General features: G+C 40.1%; 1 protein-coding gene across 2 annotated transcripts in view; it reads left to right on the plus strand.

Annotated features, from left to right (window-relative positions):
* PPP1R1C (protein phosphatase 1, regulatory (inhibitor) subunit 1C) overlaps positions 1–10,860 on the plus strand; it is a 183,030-nt gene that overhangs the window by 108,909 nt on the left and 63,261 nt on the right. For both annotated transcript variants that reach the window (XM_006864021.1, XM_006864022.1), the window contains exon 4: positions 533–593. In XM_006864021.1, the coding sequence (XP_006864083.1) occupies positions 533–593 (61 nt within the window). The remainder of the gene's footprint in view (positions 1–532; positions 594–10,860) is intronic.

A 10,860-nucleotide genomic window follows, 5' to 3' on the forward strand; every position in this document is an offset into this window, starting at 1 on the left:
AATTTTCAATGGATGTTTACAGCTGTTTCTCTTCATTTTAAGTTGTTGCCCATCAGCAAATGCAGGTTCTGTGTGCTTTTCTCCCCTGAGCTAACTCTATTCATGTCATTATGGTCAAGTCTACTTTGAGGAGGCATTTTCTCCCCCAGTCTCATTCTGAGTGCCTTCCCACCTTCCAATCCTGTATCTGACAATGTTTCTCTGCTGTTCATAGAGTTTATATGAATATGTTTACATTTATATAAACAACAATTATATGTTGTTGTTGGTATTTTTCCATGCTGTCAAGTCAGTGCTGACTCATCCCAACCCTGTATAGGCTTTCCAAGAAGTAGCTGATGAGTTTGAACCACTAACCTTTCAGTTCAAACCGACCTTGAGGCCCAATGCTTATCTTCCAGTGCCATACCAAAAAACAAGGGGGAATTGGAAAAGTTTGAAGCAAAACACAATGTTGATTTTCCTTGCAGGTCTGATGGCATTGTACTTTTTATCCAAATATAAGGCTTTTTACCTTTTTTTTTGTTCACAGTCACAGAATGCATCCCCTAAGCAAAGGAAGCAGAGCGTGTACACTCCGCCCGCCATGAAAGGTACTGTCAGGTACTGTCTTGGGTTGTTATGAGTGTGATTTCGTAGTTCATGTTTGTAGGCAATCTGATTTTCAAGGACCATACCTTTGATCATAAACTAGATCTTATGCGCTCTGTAACTCAATTGCTGTGTGTCTTTTCATAAGACATTTGTCTCTTTAAACTTTAGTTTCACCAAAAGTAAGACTGTGGTTGAAGAAAGGGAAACTAGAGGTGTCTATGAATCTCAGCTTGAAAATTCGGGGCTTCCAAAAGATGACAAATATTTTTTTTACCCTTTCTCACATATGTTTTCTTTGATGGAATTTTTCCAGAAGCCCTAACCACTCTTTTCAGTATTGGCAGATGATTGTCATTTTCTTTCTTTCTTTTTTTTTTTTTTTTTGCCTTAAACAAAACAGAGCAACTTAAATTTTGGAGAGATTTAGTACAAAGTATTGCCTCATTGCCTTGTGTCAAGAGAAGCTCTAAGAAATTCATTCAAGTGGCTATTAGCTGTACATTTAACAGCTGTTGAAATAACAACTAAGAAAACTAGTTCAGACTCTGGCGTATTCCCAGAATTTTCCTCCAAATTTGGAACTGCAAAGAGAATATCTAAGTGTATTGGTATTTTTACCATCACTAGTTCCAGAGAAGGCTTCTTTTATTTCTCACACAAAAATGTTCCTGACACAAGTCAGAGTCTGTCCAATCCAGTAGCTCATGTTCCAGACTGACACTTGAGTCATTTGCCCAGTGGTTCATCATGCAGTAGGACAACTCAGCTTCACCTACATGAGAGGCCAGCTGAGCAGCTTCCTCTGGAGTTTGGAGAGACATCTAAATTGGGAGTGAAATTTTCCACTCTGTATTCTCTCTAGATTTGGGGGCTTTTCAGAAGTGGAATATAAATGGACACATTAATATTTTAAACTTCCTTCCTGTGCAGCTATAAAATACCATGTTTGCTTGCTAATAAGACTGCAGTAAATAATAGAATCATCAGTATGATAGCTCATTCCAGTTAATTGATACTGTTAAACATTCCTCCTTGATAAATGCAATTATTTTCAAGATATTTCTCCCCATTGTAAGTGATTTTGTACTTTCAACACACATCAATTTTGGCATGAGTTGGCATGAAAGATATATATTCACTCATTTAATGATTTCCTCTGTCCTATTTTGAGTTAGCTTAACTAAATAAAGTAATAATGTTTTTATGTCCTCGGAGAATAATAGTATTATTTTTTAAAGGACAATCAAGGTCCCTAGGGCTCATAGTTTTAAATATATTTAGCCCTCAAATATTGTAAGAATGTGGGATCCTGACATTTACAGAAGTTACTCTTATTATTCATTTAAAAATATAGCTTTACTACTACCGAGCCCTTAAGATTGTCAGTCAATGATAGTCATTTTGATCACGAGTTAAATGCTTGAAAAAGCATAGTGATTCTTTCAAGAGGCTATTAGGGTGTTATTGCAAACCATTTAGGTCCTCATTTATGACTATGAAAACCTAGCTACATGAAAACCTAGAATGTAACCTACATTCTACTTACAATAAAAGAAAGCTAAAGCCACGTGTTTGACTTCTTCTACCTGCCTCTTATAGCAAAAAAATTAATATTTCTAGATAAAAAAATTAAGAAGTGAAATGTGTGTATACATTAAAAAGTCTTAATCCTAGATGAAGCAGCAAAAGAAATGTCATTTAGATGCTAGATACAACACTACAATTGTTTTGAAATGTAGAAAATTCTAAAAATTACAGTGGGACATGCAATTATTGATTGGGAAACAAAAGTAGCAACAGATGTGATGAACAATTCTGAAAAGTCATTGTGGCAAAAAGACAGCTAGGGCTTTTTGAAGGAGTCTGTAAGTAACTGATAAGTTACAAACAAAAACAAAACATATAACCTACCTAGAATCTTCCCTCCCCTTCCCCTTCCCCTTCCCTTCCCTTCCCTTCCCTTCCCTTCCCTTCCCTTATTGGGTTGTAGGAGTTACTAAGCATTGATCGCAAAGTGGAAGGAAGAGATGCTGAATCCCACTGTTTCATATTAATCCATTGGTCAAATTCTGTCATAGTTATCTAGTGCTTCTGTAACAGAAATACCACAACTGGATGGCTTTAACAAACAAATATATCCTCTCACAGTTAAAGAGGTTAGAAGTCCAAATTTAGGGTGCCATTTCTAGGGAAACTCTTTTCCCCCCTGCTGGTTCTGAAGGAAGATTCTTGTCTCCTGTCAACGTCTGCAGAGAATTGTACCTTGGACATCACATCAATCTTTCTCTGGGTCAAATAGGTTCATAGTACAGAGACTCTGGGTCCAAAGTACACACTCTACTCTGACTCCTCTTTCTTGGTAGTACTGGGGTCTCATTTATGAAACAAATAAACAAACCCCAAAGCCCTGTAGATCCCTTTGTGGAGACTGAGAGAAAGACAAACAGCTTAAATTTTTGTCAGTGCAGTGAGGTCTTTTCTCAAGGGGACCTCTTCATTCAAGGGGCTGTGGATCTATAAACTGGCTCAAGTCTGTGAATTGATTGAGGGTCCATGACTCATATTCTGGTGATTAAACTTAGATTCCTGTTCATTTGAGCAAAATCCTTCCATTTTCACAAATCAAGTAAATATTTAGTAGATGTTTCATCTATTTCACTTCTAGGGAAACCATGCCTAAGGAGCCAATACCATAAGTTCATATGAGTGAGACTATTCTGATTACTGCTTTGACTCTATTGTCCATTACACTAACCATGTTCACCTTCTATTTGTCAATTAAGTGCTGCCAGTTGGCCATTAACACTGCAGGATCCAATCAGCTTCATTGTAGTTAGGTGTCTTAATTAAATTATGGAAATTCCCATGATGAAATCTGACTTGAAATAAAGTAACAATAAAAGGGATGGTGTCCATGATGGTGGACTAGGTAGATATACTGTTCAGATGATCTATAACAAAGACCCAAGAAATTTAGTGAAATACATACAGATGACAATCTAGGAACCCAGAGTTTTAAAGGAAATGATAAAGTAGTAGATCCACTATTAATTAGAGGAAAAGACTAAATGAAAACAGCAAACAAGGAGACATACTCAGTGTTGAATTACCAGGGACATGACTATTGTGAATTATTGTACGGAGCTTTCCACTTGGGACAGGAAACTGATTCTACTCACCCTGGATTGCACCAGCTCCACATCAGTGTTCAGTAACCAGAGATGTTTGATCCCCCCCTTAACTTGCACAACATACCTGTGATAAAGGCAAGAAAGATCTAACAGTAAGTCAAACCTACCCGAACCCCTCAGTATCCCTGCAAATGCTGTGCCATTAGAGCTGCTGGTGGATTTAAACTGCTGACCTTACAGTTAGCCACTAGGGCTCATAGTTCTTCCCTTATCATCATGATTTTTTCCTCTCAGTGCCTCTCTCTTGTTTTATTCCAAAGAGTCAGCTTGTTCCCCTCCATTACCTATGAAATCAACAGCACCTGGCCCTGCCCCTCCACAGTCAGCAGTGCCATATTTCCACTAGGGTTTTGTTTGGCAGCTAGCACTTGAGCCAGTACTTGCCACTTCCTCCCCTTCTTTTTCCTTTTTCTTTCTTCTTAGGTATTCCTTCTTCTTCCTTTGTTTTTTTTCTTTTTCCTCTTTTTTTGCTTTTTCCCCTTTTGCGTTTTCTTTGTTTCCCTTTTTCCTTCCATCAGTTGGGAGCCAGCGACCTTACCCCACCATACCTGCCACACTTGCCACCCCACCCACTGGGTGAGTATGACCATCTGCTCCAGTGGCACTAAATTGATGACAGATGGTGAACAACACTTGCCCAGCCTGCCTTCAGCTGCTGTACATGACCAGATGCTACAGTCTCATGCCTACACTCCCAACCACTGCCAAATTCACCTGGAAATAGGTGGTGAACACCCCAGTGCTGCCAAACTGGTGACCAGAGTACAATACTCAACCCATTGCCAGGATAAAGTAAAACAAGATGCCTTTGAATTATGGTGTTGGCAAAGATGACTGCAGGACAAAGGTACAAATCTGACTTAGAAGTACAGAATGCTCCTTAAAAGTCTCATGTATTTTGACAATGTTATCAAGAAGGACCAGTCTCTGGAGAATGACATAATGTGTGGTAAACATGAAGATCAGTGAAAAACAAAGGAAGATGCTCAAGGAGATGGACTGCAACAAGGTTCTCAAACATATCAATGATTGTGTAGATAGTGCAGAACCAAGTAGCACCTTGCTCTGTTGTTGTATATAGGGTTGATATGAACCATAACCAATCAGATGGCACCTAACAACAACAGTCCTAAAATATCTCTTGAATTTCAGACTTTCATTGCCAACTACCTTCTAGTATCTTTACTTGAATATCTTTATTGTTGTTGTTAGGAGCCGTTGAGTTGGTGCCAACTCATTCAGACCCTGTGCATTATAGAACGAAGCACTGCCTGGTCCTGCACTATCCTCACAATTGTTATGTTTCAGCACATTGTTGCTGCCATTGTGTCAATCCATGTCATTGGGAGCCTTTTTCTTTTTTGCTGGCCCTCTAGTTTTCCAGGCATGATGTCCTTTTTCAGGGACATTTCCCCCTAACCACACATCTAATGTATGAGAGATCATGCTTTGCCATTCTTACTTCTAAGCAGTATTCTGGCAAAACTTCTCCCAACTGAGAATTGTTTGATTTGTTCTGGCAGTCCTTGGTACTTTCTATATCCTTCACCATCACCATAATTTAAATGCATCGACCCTTCTATTGTTTTTGTTGTTGTTGTTAAGTGCTGTTGAGTTGGTTCTGACTCATAGCATAGAGTTTCCAAGGAGTGTCTGATGAGTTTGAATCATTGACTTTACGATTCCATCTGGTCTTGCAGTCCAGTGCATTAACCCGCAGTGCCAAGAAATCCTTATTCATTGCCCAACTTCCACATGCATAGGAGGCTATTGAAAATACCATGGTTGGATCAAGAACACCTTAGTCCTCGACCTGACATCTTTGCTCTATAACACTTTTTTTAGTGTTTCATTGTGTATTTTGTGATAGTCTACATGGGGGAACATTAGTTTTACATTCATTCCATCATACATCATCTCATTGCCATAGTTACCATCCCATCCATGCATCATCACCCAATCAAAGGGTATACCCTGCAATCCCGCCCACCCTCCCCTCATGGTCCTCAGCACACAGCCCCTCTCCCTCTCTGGATCCCTAGTCTCCAGCCACTCCATCTCTTCACATCATCCTCTTTCTTCAAGTCATCCTCTCTGTCTCAGTCTCAGGCCTCACTGCTCTTCTGGGTTGGGTCCCCCTCTCTGCTCTTCTCCATTGATGGTCCCAGGGCCCTCCACTCCTCGACTGAAAGGTTAATCACTCCCCTCCTTGCTATAAAAAGTCCACCTTTACATTTCCAGTCCTTACAATCAGTCCTGGTAACAATTATTCACCCTTGCTTCCCAAGGGACCCATCTGCATTTCTTTTCATCTGCCCTTCCTAGACAGGTTGGATACTACTCACTGGACATTCTACCATCCTCCCCACTCTGTGGATCTAGGTTCCCTCTTGAAAGCTTGTAAGCCAGTCACTTCTTGCCTTTGTATCCCTTCTCCCATTTTTGGTTAGTCAATGTTCAAGATGTCCATCCCTATCTACTCTTTGTGTAGAGGGGGTGGAAATTCTTGGAGCAGGGATTTGTTTCCTCTTTTAAGCTACTACATTTATAGGTGGATGTCCAGTTTATCAAATTGTATCAGCTGACGCTTTTTTCCTCTTCTTTCTTCTTCGGGTTGAACTCTGTTCATCCCCTCACTGGAGCCATGGCAAGGGGGTATCATCTGCAAATGTGGGTGTTCCTGCATCTGTCCGCCCTCTTCTTATCAGTTGGTTGCTTCAGTCTCCACTCTAGTCCTCTGTGGATGTGTCACTAACTCTGAGCCCATGAGTCCCCAGGTCTTGCCTCACTGCTGGCCGACCAGGTCTCCACCCGGGCTCACCATAGTCTGCTGAACGATGCAGGGCTTAGCTCGCTGCTTCTTTGATGTTCTTAGGTTACTTCTCTTTATGGGTGATGTGCGTGGTCGCCAATCAGAGCACGTTTTCCCATTGCATGTTAGTCTTGGAGGAGGATTTGCACTGAGAGGACCCGACCACTTGCCTTGATGTCTCCTGGGCAGACAGCTTGCTTGTTCTGCACTTGTTGTTTTGTATTTTTCCTGTAGGTCCTTCTTTCAGGAAGTGTCTTCTGGTTTTCTGGCTGCTCCAGGCTGGACTGCTTGTCCTTTCCAGAGGAAAGTTTCCTTCTCTGATGGTCTGGATGTGGTTCAGGCTTCCTTCTATAGTCTTATGTAATGCAGAGGCTCCTCATGAGACCTCCTTCACTAGATACCCATTTTATGTTTTCCAATTAGTTATAGGCAGAAGACATACTTACAAGCTTTCTATGGTGATATTTCTGGCTATTCCTTTCACTCTCCCTCCAGTGACTGTTTTATATTATAATGCATGGAAAACCAAGGTTCAAAAGTCAGCCAAGTATCTCAACATTATTCCCTTCTTTTCCCCATTCCAACTTTGTCCCAGTCTCTGGATCCCAGAGGTCTGTTGTTCCAAGGCTGTGCCTACATCCGTTTTAACCTCAGTTCCATTTAGCTCATTCATACCTACCTAATTGTTCTCCCGTCTGCCTTGTTCTTCCATTCCCCTCTCCCTACTTGTATATTGCCCCCCTCCCCAAACCCAAATTATCCTGTGTCTATTCCTTGCCCTGTGCTCTGGCTTCCCCTCCCACCCTTATTCCTACCCCTACATCCTAGCAACCTGCTAAGAATCCACTTTAATGGATTAGTATGAGTTCTTTTTCTTAGTCTTTTACACTAGTGGTCCTATGCAGTATTTTTCCTTTTGTGGTTGACTAATTTCACTCAACATAATGTCCTGAAGGTTCATCCATGTTAGGAAGTGGCATGTAGCTTCCTTGTTATTTTTCAAGGTAGCATAGTACTCCATTGTGTGTATGTACCACAGCTTGTTTATCCATTCTTCAGTTGATGGGCACTTTGACTGTCTCCATCTTTTTGCTATTGTAAATAGTGCAGCTATGAACATTGGTGTGCATATATCTTCTCGTGTTGTGGCTCATTTTTCTTGTGGTATAACACTTTAAAGAGGTCTTTTACAACAGATCTACCTAATGCAATATGTCTTTTGAATTCTTGGCTGCTGGATCCAAGCAAAATGAAGTATTTAACATCATCAATCTTTTTTGCATTTATCATTATGATATTTATTGGTCCAATTATGAGGATTTTTTGTTTTCTTTACATTGAGGTACAATCCATACTGAAGGCTGCCATCTTTCATCTTCATTAGTAAGTATTTCAAGTCCTCTTCGCTTCCAGCAAACAAGGTTGTGTCATCTGCATATCACAGATTGTTAATGAGTTCTTCTCCAATCCTGATGCCACATTCTTCTTCATACAATCCAGTTTTTCAGATTATTTTCTCAACATACAGATTGAATAAGTATAGTGAAAGAATATAACCTTGACCTACACCTTTCCTGTTCTAATGACTGGGCTTTGTATGAGTTCCACATGAACACAACTAAGTGTTCTGGAATTTCCATTCTTTGCAATGTTATCCATAGTTTGTTATGATCTACACCGTTGAATGCCTTTTCATAGTTAATAAAGCACAAGTATACACCTTTCTAATGATCTCTCCTCTCAGCCAACATTTATCTGATGTCAGCAATGATATCCTTAGTTCAATGTTCTCTTCTGGATCTGACTTGCATTTCTGGCAGCTCCCTCTGGATGTAATGCTGCAACCGTTTCTGAGTTATCTTCAGCAAAATTGTATTTAATGTGATATTAATGATACTGTTAAATGATTTCCACATTCCATTGGATTGTCTTTCTTTGCAATGGTCACAAATATGAATCTTTCCAATCAATTGGCCAGGTAGTTGTCTTCTAAATTTCTTGACAGATGAGTGAATACTTCCAGTGATGCATCAGTTTGTTGAAAGACATTAATTTGTATTTTATCAGTTCCCGGAGGCTTGTTTTTCACCAATGCCTTCGGTACAGCTTAGACTTCCTCCTTCAACAACATTGCTTCCTCTTTGTTTCTAACTTTTGCATTCCAATCACTAGTAATTGTCAATGCATCTTAATTTTATGTTTGATCAGTTTCAGACTGAAGAAGTTGGTAGAATTCTTCAGTTTCATCAACACTGTCTTTAGGGCTTGGTGCATAAATTTGAATAATAATGGCATTGACTGGCCATTTGGCTTCTCAAATTTAATAGGTTCAAAACCAAGTTTGTTGAGTCTGGTTTTTGTTTTCTCCATGTCAATAAATTGTACTCAGCTGTTAAGAACAAAAAGTTTGCATATGTTTGTCTAACTTATGCAAACCATTAGCACTAATTTTAAAATACATCCCTCACCTGACCACTTTTCATCTACTACACGGCAGAATAGACACTCAACTATAAGGGCAATTTGAACTGCAAGGTTGGTGGTTCAAACTCAGCAGCTGCTCCTCAGAAACCCTATACAGGGTCGCTATGAGTCAGAACTGACTCTACAGTACCTAACAATAATTATGTAGTTATTGCCTAAAGTAGTTTTTGCCATTCTCCCTGACCCCTCTCAGATCCCACTACAATTATTTATCTACTTTACAAATATGGTCATGACATCTTCCTGATCAAAACCCTCAGTAGCTTCCTGCCACATTCAGAATCAAATGAAAATTTCTCCATGACTTAATAGGTTTCTGAGTGACCTTGGACAATTCTTCCCCTCCAGCTGCATCTCCTTTCAGATTTCCTTTGCTCATTGGTGTCCATCCTCATAAACTTCTTAGAAATGTTTTGAACATCTAAGCACACTTTGGTTTTAGAACAGTTACACTTCCTGTTTCCTCTACCTAGAATGTTCTTTCCTCTTGGCCTTATGGGCTGCTCTGCTGACTTTACATCTTCAGAGAGGCCTTCTTTTCCTATTTAATAAGAAACGGACCCTCCTAACATCACTATCTCCTCACTCTGCCTTATTTTTTCCATAGCACTTGTAATGGTATATACAGCACGAGGCCTCCATGACAACAGTCTTGCCCATTTGAGTAACACTCTGTATAGGGTCGCTGAGTCAGAACGGACTCCACAGCACATAATAACAACAGCAAGTACCTACAGCAGTACAGTGACTGACATCTACAGGTGCTCAATAACTGTTGTTGTTGTTATTGTATTGTCAAGTCAGTTCTGACTCATACTGACCCTACATAGGGTTTCTGAGTCTGTAAATGTTTGCAGGAGCAGAAAGCCTCATCTTTCTGCTGCTGTGGAGTAGCTGATAGACTCGACCCACTGACCTTGTGATTTGCAGTACTGTGCTTATCCTATGGAGCCCACTGTGCTTCTTGTCTATTCAACTACTTTTGAATACATAAACTGCAGAATCTAGTCACACTGCCCTGTTTTTTCTGTCATACTTATAATGACTCTGCTTCTGTTTCTCTTATCTTTCTTTTCTCTCTGCCCAATTCTCCCTCTACTCTTGTGTTCCTAATTAGCCATATACTACTGTCTTTCTGGAGTCCTGATGTGGTGCTGTGGGCTAATGCGTCAGACTGCAAAGTTATTTGAATTGCAAGGTCGGTGGGTCAAGCTCACCAGCTGCTTGAAAACCCTATACAGGGTCGCTATGGGTCGGAATTGACTCGATGGCACTTAACAACAACTGTCTTTCTGTTTATTTTTCCTCATTCCTCTCTTGTCAAGAGAAGATTTAATTTGGTCAATTAGTTACCAGCCTGTGTGGTGTCTCATTGAAGCTGCATTCTTAAGAAAGTCCACAATTCTTAAGATAACTGGAACCCTTAAGTGAATGCCTTTGGCTAGAACTTGGTTCTTGCATCATTAGCATTAGGTCAAAGTGGCAGGGTCTTATGACACAAATATGGGCATGTTGATACAGAGAGCTGGATGTATCTCTCTTCCTTCAGAGGTAGCTCATGGATTTCCTGGCATATTTACCCCTAGAAAATAATGATGGACTTAATGCTTGCTCTGGCAATCTTTCTATTCACAAAATTACAGGCACTCAACATTGTCAAGAACTTTAAGGTTAACTAGTGCAACTATTGTACCAAAAGGAAATGGTTAATGTTCAACCATTTCAAGAGATACCATATGAACAAGAGCCAATGATACTCAGAGAGGAAGTCCAAAGTGC

Source organism: Chrysochloris asiatica, unplaced genomic scaffold (assembly GCF_000296735.1).
Source record: "Chrysochloris asiatica unplaced genomic scaffold, ChrAsi1.0 scaffold00059, whole genome shotgun sequence".
NCBI lineage: Eukaryota > Metazoa > Chordata > Mammalia > Afrosoricida > Chrysochloridae > Chrysochloris > Chrysochloris asiatica.